The sequence below is a fragment of the Gamsiella multidivaricata genome (assembly GCF_025024155.1).
Source record: "Gamsiella multidivaricata strain RSA 2152 chromosome Unknown BC939scaffold_9, whole genome shotgun sequence".
Taxonomy (NCBI): domain Eukaryota; kingdom Fungi; phylum Mortierellomycota; class Mortierellomycetes; order Mortierellales; family Mortierellaceae; genus Gamsiella; species Gamsiella multidivaricata.
The window spans coordinates 16,362-32,240 of record NW_026251717.1 but is presented as its reverse complement, the minus strand read 5'-3'; the positions used below and the strand labels follow the sequence as shown (position 1 = coordinate 32,240).

The following is a 15,879-nucleotide window of genomic DNA, read 5'->3' as shown; positions in this document are numbered from 1 at the left end:
TACGAGGATCGGTGTACGTAGATGCGTCGAAACGGAGGAGTGGATAGTGGAACACTGGGTAAAGGTGAAACGGATTTGGCTCCTTTGCGGCGATTATGAGAGAATACCTCACATCGAGATACCGGAACATCTGCAGTGGTTGCTACTAGAGCAACCTGGTATAAAACTGACCGATTGATCGTTTCAATATACCCAACAGAATGGGAAAAAGAGTATTGGTGAGAGGAGTTTTTGTCGATTGTCGAGTCTCTTTCTGTTTGTAGGTGCTTAGCCCAGCGGATGGACAATTGGGTTGTTTCAGGGCACGGGCAGATCCATGACGCGTAGTTCAGGGACCAGTCAACGAGGGATCAAAAGCACTGTTCGCAACCATACGCACACCAATCTCGTTGCCTCATTCCTGAACATCACCATCATCTCATCAAGTACACAATGGCCGACACCATCTTTGACATCCCCGAGATCTGTCTTCTCATCGCTAAACACTTATCCAAAAATGACCTTGCCAGTGCCTGCCGCGTCCGCCGTAGTTGGTTCGCCCCCTTCGCAAGCGAACTCTGGCGCTCGATTGACCCTGACCAATGGACCAATCACACCTTTCGCAGTGCTTTCCCACGGTATTCAGCCTTTATCCGCGAGCTACGGTGTGGCAGCCTTGTCCCACTCGACGTACTCGGTCTTCACTGCACTCAACTGACGCTCCTCCATGTCCCAGGGCTCCTCAGTTACCCTGTCCTCGAACGAGCCCTACAGTCCAATCCACGCATTGAAGAACTCCGACTGCGTGCTGTCGTAACAAAGGAAGATGTGCAGGGTATCGTGGAAATATTCAGGACGATGGTGGGGATGAAAATGCTAAAGACGTTGTCCTTTACCCATTTCAAAATGCCCTCAGAAGCACTGGAGTATCTGCTAGACCATCTATCAGGGTTACAATCGCTGGAAATCGACGGATGGGAGTGCAAGGCATCCCCGGGTCTACTGTTGGATCCTATTACAGGGCTGCTGGCGCCGACCGAAGCAGCCCTGGAAGCGGTGGCAACAAGAAGTGGTAGAAGCCTACAGCCTTCGGAGCGACAATAAGATCTGCAGCAGCAGAGTAAGCTACGCTCACTCCACTTGGATGGGGCTCAGGATGGATATGGGTCCATCCTCAGAATCACCCGGCGCTCTCCTCTACTCGAATGTCTCTCGCTCTCCCAGACGCTCATGGATGACTTGGACCTCCGCATGTCGCCTGGAATGGAGCAGTTTTGTCAGAAACTGCAATCTCACTGCTTCCATCTTGAGCAGCTTCGGCTCTTTCGGAATGCCATCGACACCGAGGGCCTTGAATGTTTTCTCTCAGCGTTTCCGAGGATGAGACGATTAGGGATCACGGAGGTTGAGCTATCACATTGCAGAATTCTGACCACGATTGTTAGGCACGAGGCGTTCTGGGAAACACTCGAGGATCTCCAGATAACAAATTGTGGCAGCCACCCGTCCGAGACTTGCTTGGCCGCACTTCTGGCGCTCTTGAGGCGGTGCAAGGTACTGAAAAGGATCTCGATACCGAGGTGTGTAATAGACGCGGAGGAGAGAATTCGACAGGAAGACGAGTTTTATGGGGCTTTTGCATGTCGAGGATTAGAGGTAGTTGAGATGACGTTCCTTGAACCCTGCGGCAGCTTGGTGTTTCCGGATGCGTATAAGGCTGGACATATTCCGTCAGCGCTGATGCGACCCAGGGCAAGGAAATATGCGATGTACAATGCAGTGCTGGAGCAGCTCAAATCTTTACCAAAGCTCGACAGGACCAAGATACGTTTCAAAGACAGAACAATGAATGGAACGCTATATTATAATAAAGAATAAATTATTAGGATTGCCTGATGATGTAGGTACAGTGGTGTGCTGGGTATATCTAAATTGATAATATTATGTTCTGTTTAAATTGCCTCTTACCTCTAGTCCCATCATCACAACTGAGGCCTTCTTTTGCGCAGTGACTCCAGGTGGATCAGGGTAAGCGTATACTTAAGTACCGAGGCGCAATGAAACAAAGAGGGGGTGGACGAGGAAACTTGCGGAGATGTGAAGGAGAACAGAAGCGGCCCAAAAAAGAAGGGTTGACGAGTTCAAGATAGGATTCGAGAACGGAACGAGAAGAACGAGACAGGGACGGCGGTAGATGTGAAGGTTGTCAAGTAAGGCAACGGGGCGAGAACGACGAACAATTCAGAGAATACTCAGTTCAAGCTTGAGGGGATGGCTGCGACGCGTTTCCGAAATGTTGCCATAGAGGGACGCACACATCCATAAGCAAGGAAAGAAAAAAAAAGAAAAAAAAAAAAAAAAGGACTAGCTATGCGCAGATACCATAATGACAAGATGGTTCAGCAGAAGGGCTATTTAGGGTGAGAGTGGAGGTGGAGTGGAGATGAGAGAGAGGCACCAATTTGGAAGTGGGAAGGGGACGAGGAGGCTTTGAAGTCCTATCACGGCCGCCATCTCCCCTTCAGCGAGACCCATGCCATGCTTTTGGGGAGGAAGAGTACTGGCTTGTAGCCGCCAAGCGTTCGTGAAGCAGGCATCGTCACTCTCTTTGTTGCAAGTGTTCGAGGCATTCACAGAGAAGGTGCCACAGGAAGCGATGACCACGAGGCACTTCAAGCTCAGGTACGCGAAGACAAACAGCAGGCCAGGGTTCCTGTGCAATGACATGTTCGGAGACATCACAGAACATTTCGGCGTTATCTTGGCTGTATCAGTATGGCATGAACGATATCCCGAATGACATTAATATGGCATGCTGTGTACAGTACTGGTAAGGCACTTCATGTTGATATCTACGATGCAAGCTTGGCCATGGATGTGCGGAATTTGCGGCAAAAAATCACAATAGACAGATTCCCTCGCGACCAGGACGCGTGTTTATTTTTCGGGCTGTGCAGTCCACTCCCGGATTAGCCAACAAAACGTCGCTTAATCCGAATTTCATATACTTTTTATGAGTGCTATCCCGTCCCTGTCTTGATCCCCATCCCCATCCCGAAGTTAGGGCAAAGTCCTTGGCGACGGCCAAGGCCATGGCGACAACGACCGAAGCTATGGTGAACGTAACTTCAGCAGCTGAAGCATATACTAAGAAGAAACAGTACAGAGTTATTTCGTTGGCCTTGAAGGCAGACTTCATCAAGGATTTACGCGCCGAACAACAACAGACAGGGTATCCATCCTGCTATGCTGCAATGCTGATGGGTCGGACAAGCGGATGCCATTTGTGCTGTGTAAGGCGAGTTTGCTTTGGAAAGCGTGCGTTTATCTTCTCAACTTGTAGCCATACACGATCCTTATTTCGCTTTTTTTTTTTTTTTTTTTTTTGGACACGGAGGCAAGACTTAAACCTCGTTCCAAGGGCAGTAGATACATGACACAGGTCTTATTCAAGGAATGGCTTCAGGAACTCAATACTGCTATGGAAAAGCGACATATTGCTTTGATGATGGACAATGGCAACACCGACGAACTTGGTCTCAAGGATATTGATTTTATTCGACTACCCCAACATCAGTCGCTCAGCCTTTGGATGCAGGGACCATCCCATCGTTCAAAGTGAAATATAGCCGGCATGTGATTCGCGTCGTTTCTACAGTAGGTGTCGAGAAGTGGCAATCTCTGGCAAAGCCAGGATCCCTAACGACCAGCTGTGGCCATATCTTGCTTCCGCCTAGGACGATGTGGCACAGACGACCATCCGCAACTGCTTCGTCCATGTCCCTACTGTGCCTGCAGCAATACAGGACCTCCTAAGAACGGCCGACAAGGATGTGAGGGATCATGGGCTGGAACAGCTCAAGTAAGAATTAATGAAATTGTACCCAGGTCGCGCAGTAGTCATCAGATGGCAAAATGACTTTGGTGTGCTCGCCTACCTCAAGTGTTGCGAGGGTAATGGCCCTACAAAATAGACCATGGATAGTGTAGAGGCTGTATCAGCCAGGGATAAGCACAAGAGTTTTTTCCTGCCGGCTAAGAGTGTCGTTCTGGTGGACGAGGACGAGGAAGATGAGGATGATGAGGTTTCCAACACAGTTTATTCTCTACAGAACAATGATGATGGTAGTAAGCACAACGATGTCGAGCTGTGTTTCTCGGCGTACCATGGAGCGTCAGTCTGATCGATACGAGCTTCAGCTGCTGCTAGTCAAGAACTCTTCTCAAGTTTCCAGCATTCTAGAGGAAGAAGCGCATAAGGAGGTGGAGGAGGGTCTGCTGGACGTGTTGGACAGGTGCTGCGCTATGCTTCTTGATGGGGAGATGCCTGCACAGTATCCTGATCTCCGTGTTGCCACATTCATGAGGGACGGACTTCAGCTAACGGTGGACCTGATGGCACTTAACAAGGGGTGGAGGAGCAAGATACCATTGATACCGTTGGCACCAGTACCAGTGATGCTATTGAACTGTCTGACAGCGAGTACGAGTCAGAAGGGCGACAATAAAAATTTATTGGCAGACTCTGACAGAATACGAAATTGGGATTAAGCGACGCTTTGTCGGCTAATCCGGGAGTGGACGTAGTAAATTTGTCTGGGATTCATGCAGTACGTACATGTTGTCGGCTGCCTCAGACTTCTGCAGCTCTCACCTGCGCAATGCCTGAATTGCACCTTCCTGATATTTCTCGATGATACATGCCACGCACCGACCATCTAGGATCCACCAACATTATTCATCAGATGCGACCCACGCAGTTCAGCACAGGAAGTATGGGCGAGCAACAGCAGGTGGACACTTACTGTTTCACAGTCCTCATAATTAAGACTATGGCGGAGCCGGGCACGGCTTCCAGCCGTAAAACTTGCAACCCTCTGCATCAAATTCAATATTCTGCCGCTATAAACAATAATGACCACAATGTTAACATAGCGTCAATGGCACAGCAGTGCAGCAGTCTGCCGAATAATTCCAAATCAACACATAGACATACTTGCACTGTAGCGACCAATGGCTTCCTAAGGAGAAAACGTGAAAGTTTTCACGGCTGTGGTCGCCAAGAGTTCCCGCCAATGCTCATGAGACTGCGCATAGTCACTCAAGGACGGACATATCAAGACACACGAACAGGAGATCTACGCAAACTTTCCAGGCTGTGAATCGTTCTCAGGGCAATCGTCTATAAGGTCCATGCTGATTTTTACGTGAGAGGCCTAAAGGGACCATGTGTGACCGCAGCGCACCAGGGACGGCCACTCTTTCCATTGTATGTAGGCTTCTGTATCATCCTTCAATTATAGTCCTTCACTTCCAAACCGAGACATCCAGCGAGTCTTGACAGGATGGACGAACATCATGGACGTTAGCATGAGCCATAGCAATGGCGCAAAAAAAAACACTTACCAGTGAGGGTAGGCGGACAAAGTGTATGCCGTTTTCTGTGCATGATCAACACCATGGGTGACTAGCATAACGAGCCAACTCAGGCTAATGTTGAAGTGAGCTACAACTCAAATGCTCAACAGGATACAGATAATAAAATAAGAAAGCCAGCACAAGCACCACTTCAAGTAGGGCAGGCAAGCGGCACCGTGCTCCAGTACGGCAAGCCTGTTGGTAACCTTACCTCTGCCGCAGGTGCACGACCAACACCATGGGTGACTTTAGCATAACGAGTCAACCCAGGCTAATGTCGAAGTGAGCTACAACTCCGATGCGCTGGGAAATCGGAATCGCAACGCATCAGATGGCAGAGGCCCCAATGCTCGAGGCGTAATTAAATAACGAGGTCTGACACTGGTACGGTGCTGTTAATGAAATGTACATTGGTGTGTCAGTATGCATGAGGAGTAACAGTGAATAAATAGCGTTTCCGGGTAACAATTTAAGGGGCCCTATATAAGAGAAACTTCAAATACGTGGAGAAGGCGCGCCTTCTTTCTACTGCTGCTGCTGCTGTTGCAGGACTTTGCAAGTGCTTGTGTTCATCAGGCCTCTTCTGGCCCTGTAACTGCGCTTGGCATACGCGGGCTATCGCGACCGAACAGTACATGGTATCCGGGACAATAATTAGAAGGAAACGGTAGCTAGACCAGGAACTGGTTACAGTCCAGACGGGGACATTTTGCGCTTGTATAATACCCGTGTGCGCCCAGCATGACATATCCAAAGCTCTTTGCCTAGAGAGTGCGGACAAATACGGGTGCATACATTAGACATTCATCCTCTTTGGAACAGCAACACAAGACACGCATTATGACTTACTCTGATGACAAGTCGTTTTTTCAAGCGCTGAGTGCTTTGTGCTAGTCCAGTTTGAGTGTTGAACGAACCCAGGCTAAAGCAAAGAACTATGTTATCCTCAGCTGTCTTCTTCTGGTCCTCCGATCCACCTGCCATGCGCAAGATAGCCTTGACGAAGTAATCCAAACATGCAACCTGCGCTGTTTTTGCGCCCCATGTCTTTTTTCTCAACCGTTTGTGTCCATAAAAGCTGAGCAAATAGCCCAGAACATTAATTTCGCCGTTAATGTTGTTAAGGCTCAGAGAATTGCTGCTGCTGCTGCTGCTGCTGCTGCCGTCGTTACTGGTGGTGGTACTGGTACTGGACACGTTGGCACTGTAGCTGGAAGCTTGGCCGCTCGGGTTGGTCATGTATTTAATATAGCTGTAAAGTGTTTCCATACTGAAGCTTGGAATCCGGCTCTCCAGCTCATCCACCCTGCGTCTCGCTTCCTGTCCTGTAGTAGCGAGCGGAACTTTATGGCGGGTTCGTAAAGGAAGGATCTTCGTATAGTGACAACATGACGTTTGTCGGGATGGACAGGATCCAGTACGGAGGCCGTCAAACTATTTCGCTCCTCAAGATCCAGCCATATTATAACAGTATTGTCGGCTGGGAGACGATCTTCCAGATTATCGAAATACACCTCGATGTTGTCAACCAGCTCCAACACGTAGAGTCTAATTATTTCGCCCGTGCGTACATTTTTAAGGGCCAATCAAAATACAGCGCCAGCATATGCTCCAATAGAGGAGGATAAAGACGCTCGGTTCAGCAGTTCGCTCTTAATGAAGTACCTTAGAGCGTTGCAAACCAGCAGTGCACACTAACTGAAGTTGGCAGAGGAGACTTTTTCGCATTTTTTTTCTATGTGGGGCATGCCAGACAATAATAAAATAAAGGTGCGCCTTGTCCGAAATGATATAATAACGAAGAGTCCCTTGGTTACCTATCCTTGGAATCAAATTCTACTAACAGAGAATTTAGGTATGTATCTGAGGATTCTAACGAAGTTCTTTTTGTCAGAATCGGATCATGGGTTGCGGAAACAACACAATTGAAAGACGTCTGGCCTTGTGTAAACATAGACATAGTCATCGACGGCCATTGACAACCCTTATTTCTCGCGCTATACTATATATCTGACTATTTTATTAATATTCTTGTCATCTTCGTTTGCGGAAATGATCTTTTCTTAAAGGTAGTTCCTCAGCATACCCAACTAGCTTATGCAGTCTATCTAAAAATACTTCATCACAGTGTGATGCTCTAACGTATTTTTTGAGTGCCTCTACAGCAGCCAAAGCAGACAGATCTAAAGCATCTTGCTGTCGCTTCTTCTCTTGCTCCTTCATAGCGACCACTGCGTGCGCCTGATCCAGTAGAGGACCATCATACTCAATAGCAGGGAGTGCGAGATCTGGGCGCCTTGGAGCATATCGAATAGTGAGAGCTCCGTCATGTACTTTCTGTAGGCCATCAGAATATGCTTGCACACGTGCCGAAGCCGTAGAAAATAGGGACAACTGCAGCCAGTAACCATGTCCCGAGCGTCTGTAGACACGTTGTAAAATAGGCCAGGGTGGGTAAATGAGAGGACACGCAGTTCACCATCAAGGCGCTGAACACGATAATGAATCTCCTCCATCGTCATGGCCTGAACGTCGCGCTGGCGGAGGATATCCATGATCTGGCCTTTGGTCTTGCGGCCGACTTAAATATAGTTATGGAATTTCTCCTTTTGGAAGTACTCCACAACAGTATGGCTGAGTAGATACACCACACGATCTGCGCGGACTTTATGATGCCTTCGGAGGAATCCATCCTTGAGGTGGTTGTGCCAACTTTCCAAAGTTGTTTGTGTCCATGGATGCATAGTACGCATCGTCTCGATAGGCCTTCATCCACACCTTGAGGCGTTCTTCACTCTGGAAGTAGTTCTTGTTCAGGTAGGCAATAAACTCGGGATAGCCTGCCCAGCCTTGCCGCATTTCTTCAATCATCTCGTGAGCTCGAGCTTGATCTGACTCATACATGATGCTATGCAGAGTATTGCGGGCCTGCTTCCGTATGACATCGGACTCTTTTGGACTTGGTCCCTTGACGAGTGGGCGGATGCTCTTGCTCCATGCTCTGGCGACATGCCACGGACACAAATGTATTTTGACCGAATCTCCGAACGCACCCTCAATAGCGTATCTCTCCACACCAGCATCATCAGTTGTAATGTATCGAAAGCCACCAACCAAACTCTTCAGCTCCATCAACCAGAGCTGAAGAGACGCTGATGTCTTATCCTCTGTAAGTAGGAAAGCAACCGGTATACCGCGCATCGTCTGTGGATCCTGTATGATTATTGTGTACAGTTCGAATAGCCCTTTGCTGATGGCATGTGTTGAGTTCATTCCGATGGCATCTGGATTCTCCCTTAGCTGCCCACAGCGGATTTGTGTCCAGTACTGTCCAGTTTCTCGACCTTCCTTTGGTTCTGCGCACGGAAAACAAAGAAACCTTGGCTTTCGAGATGGACCATCCACAAGCACAGAGAGATGATGATAGTTGGATGGCGCTCTGCTTTCAGCTCCCAGTATGAACGCACAAGGCTAAGGACATCCTCTGATGTTACAAAGTTGCCACGGGTGATAGCCTGGTCCTCCAACTGGCGCCAGAAATCTCCAGACAGGGCCATCAGGTTCTCACGTATATGTCGGAGATCCAAGCCAGCATCGATGAGATCCCAGATCTTGTTCTTCATCCTGGAACTGATACGAAGGTACTTAAAGTCATTACCATCGCCAAGAACATGGCCCTCATGCTTGAAATAATATGTCAGGCGAACAAGTTCCTGGTGGCGCTTGGTCTCGTATGCCGGATCAATGACAGTGCCAGTCATCAGCTTATGGACATAAAGCTTGGCCTGGCAACCGACTTTCTGGGATTGTCGAATGACTTGTCTAGCTGTCTTCCTTGGTTTGTTCTCTGGCTTCCCGCATCGATGGCATATCCAGGCCTCCCAAAACAGGTACTGTCCTTTTGCAGACTGTGGAGCGATGCGCTCATTTTCTCGTCGCCAGTGAAAGTAATGCGTCAAACCATCACGTTCGATCCAGTCCAAATAACCTTTCTCCGGAACAAAAAAGACTTTCGGTTGATAGTCGAGGCTATTGTTGCGCGGCCGCGTAATGAGTCGCGGATCGGTAACCATAGGGAGGTTGGTCCAGGGAGCATCCCCTTCGCAAGAATTTTTAAAGCTCTTGGAGAGTTCTCGAAACCGGCTCCATGCGTCATTATATTCTGCTTTGGCCTGGGCTACCTCGGCTTCAGGACTTTCAGTATCGTCCACTCCATGACCGTCTGTGATCGAGAGGTCCCCAAACTGTAACGGGGTCGATGTCTGCATCTTCATCCGTGATTGTGAGGTCTCTCAATTGTAAGGGATCAATGCTTGCAATATCATCGTCAGTGATATCGTCAGCTCCGCACGGTATGAACATTGGTAAGGCGCTGTCGAGATCTTTATTCAACTGTACATCCATTCTCCATCATAAAGCAAACAGAAAGGCGCATTGAAAGGTCAGTCAATGATACCTTCATGGTGAAACCAGCTGTGGTGCATTAATTGCCATGCGTACCCCATTGATTGACAATACTTACAGCCTCATTATGATTAAGCTGCCGGCGGTAGTGTTGGAGTTTAAAGAAGCATGCAGCCGACCCGCATGCAAGTGTCAATGTCCTAGACAAGATTAAAGATGGTCCGTTAGTGTGCCAACTCAACACAGTCAAGTCACTTAGTTATTACGATTATCTTTTCGGCAACTTGCAGCTGCAGCCATTTTCACGCCCAGAAATTCAGGAGCACACAAAACAAAAGGAAACGCGCCTTCAGAGCTTTTTACAGATTATCCCCTCCGCTCATTCTTGTCCTCCTACATACGCCACCAAACTGCGTTGACTGTTCACTCAATCACGCTTAGTTTCGACCATACCCAACCTCACTCCCTTTTGTCTCACCGATGGAGAACCCACGTCAAACGCGTTTCCAGTCTCGATACCATCTACTGACACCATCAGTAACCTCAGGAATCTCATCAAGGCTGAGAAGGCTGTCGCTTTTGCTGATGTCGCAGCAGACAAGCTCACGGTCTGGCGTGTCTCGGTCCCTGTCGTCGCTGTCAATATCCACAATGCGGTCTTCCTGAACGAGATCGACTCCAAGACGGAACTCAGTCCAGCGACTCGCCTCTTCAAGATCTTCACGGAAGAGCCATCTGAAGAAGCAATCCACATCACCGTGCAGCGACTACTACCAGGTAATCTATCCCGCGCGCTATGAACTAGTACCTGGATTTGCTCGCGTTTCGCTTTTTCTCACGAAATACTGACTCTTGACCCTATCGTTTCTTGCACCCTATCGAGCTGTTACATTAGCTGTCCCTGCCCTTGTACGACTCCCTTCCTCAGATAAATTTCACCCTAGCTCCTTCCTCTCTGGTGAGTGTAGAGACACCATTTTCTGTTCTGATTACACTTGATCTTTCCAGTCTCTAACAACCTCTAAATCCATCAACTAATTAGGCAGCCTCAGAACAGACCTCAAACAGATTGCAGGCAATTTCTTTGCCCCAGAATCCAAACATACCAAGTTTCTGACCGAGTTCGTGAAGGGCTCACATTGTCTGCCTGTCACCCGAGGCGGCGTGCCGGGTTTGCCGAGACTCGGGGTGCATGGACAGGAGAATGTTCGCATCGCCCCATCGTTATTATTTTTCGATTAACCCGGTTCTGAACATCCCAACAGACTCCCTAGTGTCGCTGAAAATACTCTGGCAAAGTACCCTAGGGCCCGATACCTCCCTCTCTTTGGAGTGAATGGAAGCGGCAAAACGTGCACGGCCATGGAGCTGTTGTCGAATACATGGGGATTATATTTCAACGGCGGGGCAAAGGATTGGGGCTCCAGCGGCATGAATACTCTAATCAACGCTCTTTCAGACTACAAGACCATTTATTTGACACAGAGCAGGGACGGCAACACGGACAGACTACGCCATCTGACCTATGGCCTACTGTATGCGCGGCTGTTGATCCTAGACTACTGCTTGGTTCAACCCGAATCCAAAATCAATTTTTTATGCCAACGATGGATGCTTTTGCAAGTCGCAACGCCTGCATTCATGGACGTATTTCAAAGTCTCTTCAAGGATATCAACGTCTACTTGCATAGACATCCAATATCAGGTTTCATTCTCAACGCCGTACAAGAACTATTCGACAAAGTTCAGAAACAGCTTCTCGATCGAACAACCTCCTTTGATGCAGCACCCTTCAAGTTTCTCGTGGTTCTAGACGAGGCCCAGGTGCTGGATAGACTCTTCAATGGATTGTATTTGGATAGCAATGGCACAACTCCTAGGCCGGTTCTAACCCCTGTTCTCCGGGCATTCAGACACATTACAAATACCATAGACGAACATAAGGTGTGCGTCATGCCTTGTGGGGCGAGCTTAAGCAACTTAGACGTGGACTGGTCCGGAGGCGCTGGATCAGGCGACAAGCTCTCCAAGGGCGACTTTGAAGCAGGCGCGAGTTTGGACATGATCGCCGACTTTGCCGGTTGGACAAGCGAGGATTCGGTCGCATGTTATGTGAAGAGACTGGGCGACACATTGAGCGAGGATGCGAGGATGCGATTGACCCATCTGTTTCCAAGAGAGGTCATACAGAATCTCTACCGGGATTTCACAGGCCGTGTTAGGCACATGATCTCCGTAGTAGTATAAATAATATCATCACTATATAATAAAGCGGTAGTTCTTCTTCCCACCATCATAGGCCGTTTTCGCCCCATTATCTCGATAATCGAGGATATCATTGAGACGAACGATCCATCAAAATGGAAAGAATGCATGGACGAACGCCTGTATCGACTAACGACCGCAGATGTTCTTATAACTGCCAAGAGGCAGGGGCTTTTCCAAGGCAACTTATGCTCAAAATTAGACTGGTTTCTTCAGCGAGTCGACTCCGACGATCCAGCATACGTCTTGTACCGGAACATCAAAGCCATCCTGAAGTTTGCTGTTGTAGCATTCAATTCACAAGGCGGGTTCCTGGCTTACAAAGGAGAGCAGTCTGAATTAGTGAAAGTCGCGTTTGGCCGAATCCGGACATACAAAGACGAGCGCTACACGACAATCGACGAACCCTTTGTATTCAGAGCAGCGGACAATTACTTCCAGAGGACGGACCCTGGCTATCGTCAGTATCACACACAGATAGGTTGGCTACATGTCGCGATGAGGCAACGCATGGGAAATACTGGGAATGGGCAGTCCCGACAAACTTGGAAGGCATCTTTCACGATAGAGTTCTGCCGAAGAAACTGTTCAACGGACCCAAAATTCCACACCCGATGCTCAGACGCAGAGCGGAGATCGTTGTGTGGTGTAGTAAATGAGAATCAATCGGTTGGTCTTACAAAGTTAATATTAGATCACGGGGAAGAGCACCGCCCCCAGAATAAAAGAATAAACGGTCTGGTACCTGAACCAGAGTCTTCTTTCCACCTAAACCATTTGTATCACACATTGTATTCGCCCAGATTGTCCGGATAACACCGCATCAACGACAGGTACTGGCTACCACCGTCAGTAACCCATGCAACGAGATACAATCAACAGGGAATGCCGATCCTGATCATTCGCCACCTTTGCACCGTCAATCGCTCTTATTTAGACATTGTACTTGCCCCGCAGCGCTTCCCCGATCATCGATCGTCTCATTAAGCATCCGTCATCGGCCCACCCTCGTGAAACGGCATTATAAAGGTACAACGGAGGCCTGAACAGCGACCATTGGCATACAACGACTTCAGAGGGCTGGACTTCATTGTCACGACTCCTCACCTCATCGGACATCACAATATGCGAACTCCTTGCAACTACCCCAGTCATTCCCAAAGGAATATAGTCCTAGCTCGCACCATTTAGCTAAACAGATCCCCATATTTATTCCTTTCCATTTACGTCTAGTCTATTTTACCTTTGTGTTCATACATTCCGATCTAAAGGAGGACCCTGCACCACGAACCAGTAAGTGACCGAAGCACACCCTTGCCGAAGTCCTATTCGCGTGGTAACTCCTGCTGTAAATAGAACTAATGATAGAAGTTATAGAACCCGTTAGTAGACCCCCTACACCGCAGTTGGATGTGCAGGCGGATTGCAGACGACCGGGCATGAAACGATGATTATGGAGGAGTTTCTGGCTGCTCATATCATTGATGGATCGGTACACAAAGGAAACCAGGTGCTGCCTTATTTCTTTCCAGACGAGCAAGTGTCTGGCTCCGACCTTGCATTTGTCGTTCGATTTATTGGCGCGGCTCAGAATGAGAAGGATATCAGAATACCAGTTTTCGTCCAGTTGAAACTTCGCACCAAAATGCGCTGCTCCGACGCAGAGAAGGCTCGCGAAACAGTCCAGCCAACAAAAAGCAACGGGCACGGTATCGATACTAAGCAATACTGCAAGCCGCACAAGCACTTCATCAGTCTCATCGTGTCTTATCCCGCCGAGATCGCCGAATATTTCCAGAGCGAGCCCATGAAGATGAAACACTGCGAAGATGTTACAGAAATTGCACTGGCGATTGACAACAGCAATATTCACGATCTCTTTTCAATGGAGTATATCACTGTACTGGATCGAGTCAAACGACTCATAGATGAGATGGATGAAGGACTGGAGCAGACAGAGAACAAGGCGCTAAATGTTCGTCATTCTCTCTTGCAAAAATAAGAGCTATGCATGGCTTATGCGATCTCGCAACGACCATAACCACTGGACACATTATGGCACATATGAATGGACTCGTACTGCACCCAAAGCGCGGAAAGATGCATGCGAAATAGCATTATAATAAATCAAATTATCTGTCTCCATGATTACCAGGTATTGGAACGTACATTCAAGCAGAACGAGCCATTGATCAATCTCTACAGCTTTGCAAAGTGAACTTTATGCACGAATCCTGTCCAGCCGTGGTTTTACAAGGCGTCAGATGGCAAATAAAAGAGCTACACGGCGATTTTTTTTAGCACAGTCAAATTGGGGAGGATTATAACAATTTGTCTCTCGAGTCTGCGAACCTATCAGACTTAACTAGCAATGATCAACCACAGTCGTCCTTTCCACAGTCGCCAAATGACAGGCCACATTCCACCGGTGTTAAAAGCTGAAACCCCTTGTTACAAAAGGGTATCTTTTCCATCCCTTCCATGGTTGTCGACCGCCTCCTCCTTTGCAAGCAGTCCAGCAGCGTCCGCTCCGCTGCATCTGGGCCGAGTACGGAACTAGGGTAACTCCTGTTTGAAAAGTATGACTGTGTCCAGAATCAGTGAGGAAAAGAGCGTTAATTATTGCGGTTGAGAAATTACTTATTGCTCGGTGGCTAAAGTTAATATCTGGACTCAGTCTGACTATCGCACAGAGAGGCAGCGTGAAAAATAGTGAGGACAATGGTCAGCGTCTCAGATGTATCTGTTGCCCTCACTCCAGTCTCCTAGAGGGCATTTTTTATTTTTATTAACAAGGATCCTCAACAATATGGGATTTGTATTCCACAGAGGCTGTGGCTCATAACTTCTCCTACATGCAGCATAGCTTTTTTTTAATATTAATTTGTCTCTCGAGTCGATTGATCCTACAAGCAGCATAGCTTCATTTTTTTTTAATAACTAGGACCCACGGGGACGTGTGGGCTTTATTCCACGGTCGAGGGCCTTTTTTTTAAAAACTATTATTTTTGCACAGCTGAAATTTCTATCACGTGATCTATTCGGAGGAATCCGTGGCTCTCAGATATTAGAAATATATAATATTATTATTCCTCCGGAAAATATCGGAACAATCTTGCTGTTCCCGGCTTCTGTGGCGCAATTGGTTAGCGCGTCTGACTGTTAATCAGGAGGTTGGTGGTTCAAGCCCACCCAGGAGCGAAGATTCTCTTTTATATTTTTTGTTCTTGGGCTATCCTTCTCTTCTTTTTGCACCTTGGATACCCATCTCTTCCTTTCGGTTTTCATGCATACCACGAGCAAAGCGCCAGCACAGATCAAATCCGGAAGGCCTATGCAAATAATTGTATATCTATAGCTCCCATAATCCGCCTCAACAGTAGGCTGCGCCAGAGGTGGTCCCAACAGATATCCAGCAGACTATGAAAAGAACATGAACGCCAGTACAGACGCAAGCTGATCCGGGCCTGCTGTTCTCGCCTCTGCGACCGAGAATAGCATTACTGAGGATTCTGCAAAGGCCCCGTAACAGTTTGCTCTGAGCAGATTGCTATACAGCATACGCCGATGATAAGGCTGCAGATCATTGACAGGTTGAGCAAGCCGTAGCGATCGGCGAAATGGGAGAGACAAAAGTGATGGCCTGCGAAGCCGTGGCCATGGCGGCGTCTTCTGCTGCAGAGCGACCAATCAATATTGTGTACAATGTCACCATCAGCATGGGGACCATGTATGATAATGGAAAGAACATGCACTCGATGTTGGTCAGCCTGTAGCTGTGGCTCCTGAGCACTGTTAACGTCAAGTCCATGG

General features: G+C 48.1%; 7 protein-coding genes and 1 non-coding gene across 8 annotated transcripts; 7 read left to right on the top strand and 1 right to left on the bottom strand.

Moving 5' to 3' along the window:
- Positions 1 to 432: 432 nt before the first annotated feature.
- Positions 433 to 1,083, top strand: BC939DRAFT_499834 (uncharacterized protein; the record flags this gene model as incomplete). Its single annotated transcript, XM_051559983.1, has 1 exon — positions 433 to 1,083. One exon carries the CDS (start codon positions 433 to 435, stop codon positions 1,081 to 1,083), a length of 651 nt encoding a protein of 216 aa, XP_051415785.1.
- Positions 803 to 3,601, top strand: BC939DRAFT_525880 (uncharacterized protein; the record flags this gene model as incomplete). The annotated part of the gene is made up of 6 exons (XM_051561338.1): positions 803 to 1,748; positions 1,954 to 2,007; positions 2,598 to 2,661; positions 2,754 to 2,809; positions 3,044 to 3,272; positions 3,377 to 3,601. Exons 1-6 carry the CDS (start codon positions 1,210 to 1,212, stop codon positions 3,599 to 3,601), a joined length of 1,167 nt encoding a protein of 388 aa, XP_051415784.1. The 5' UTR covers positions 803 to 1,209.
- A 355-nt stretch (positions 3,602 to 3,956) lies between these two features.
- On the top strand, positions 3,957 to 4,530 carry BC939DRAFT_499832 (uncharacterized protein; the record flags this gene model as incomplete). Its single annotated transcript, XM_051559982.1, has 2 exons — positions 3,957 to 4,107; positions 4,190 to 4,530. The coding sequence occupies 2 exons, from the start codon at positions 3,957 to 3,959 to the stop codon at positions 4,528 to 4,530; spliced, it is 492 nt and encodes a 163-aa protein (XP_051415783.1).
- A 1,538-nt stretch (positions 4,531 to 6,068) lies between these two features.
- Positions 6,069 to 6,636, bottom strand: BC939DRAFT_499830 (uncharacterized protein; the record flags this gene model as incomplete). Its single annotated transcript, XM_051559981.1, has 2 exons — positions 6,069 to 6,161; positions 6,247 to 6,636. The coding sequence occupies 2 exons, from the start codon at positions 6,634 to 6,636 to the stop codon at positions 6,069 to 6,071; spliced, it is 483 nt and encodes a 160-aa protein (XP_051415782.1).
- Positions 6,637 to 6,785: 149 nt separating this feature from the next.
- Positions 6,786 to 7,650, top strand: BC939DRAFT_499829 (uncharacterized protein; the record flags this gene model as incomplete). The annotated part of the gene is made up of 2 exons (XM_051559980.1): positions 6,786 to 6,964; positions 7,623 to 7,650. The coding sequence occupies 2 exons, from the start codon at positions 6,786 to 6,788 to the stop codon at positions 7,648 to 7,650; spliced, it is 207 nt and encodes a 68-aa protein (XP_051415781.1).
- Positions 7,651 to 10,017: 2,367 nt separating this feature from the next.
- BC939DRAFT_473913 (uncharacterized protein) lies at positions 10,018 to 12,048 on the top strand (the record flags this gene model as incomplete). Its single annotated transcript, XM_051558382.1, has 3 exons — positions 10,018 to 10,024; positions 10,243 to 10,578; positions 11,135 to 12,048. 3 exons carry the CDS (start codon positions 10,018 to 10,020, stop codon positions 12,046 to 12,048), a joined length of 1,257 nt encoding a protein of 418 aa, XP_051415780.1.
- A 1,250-nt stretch (positions 12,049 to 13,298) lies between these two features.
- Positions 13,299 to 14,183, top strand: BC939DRAFT_440273 (uncharacterized protein). Its single transcript, XM_051554063.1, has 2 exons — positions 13,299 to 13,359; positions 13,444 to 14,183. The coding sequence occupies exon 2, from the start codon at positions 13,514 to 13,516 to the stop codon at positions 14,066 to 14,068; it is 555 nt and encodes a 184-aa protein (XP_051415779.1). The 5' UTR covers positions 13,299 to 13,359; positions 13,444 to 13,513; the 3' UTR covers positions 14,069 to 14,183.
- Positions 14,184 to 15,193: 1,010 nt separating this feature from the next.
- Positions 15,194 to 15,267, top strand: BC939DRAFT_t40. The gene has a single exon. It is a non-coding gene; the product is annotated as a tRNA-Asn (tRNA).
- Positions 15,268 to 15,879: the final 612 nt, after the last annotated feature.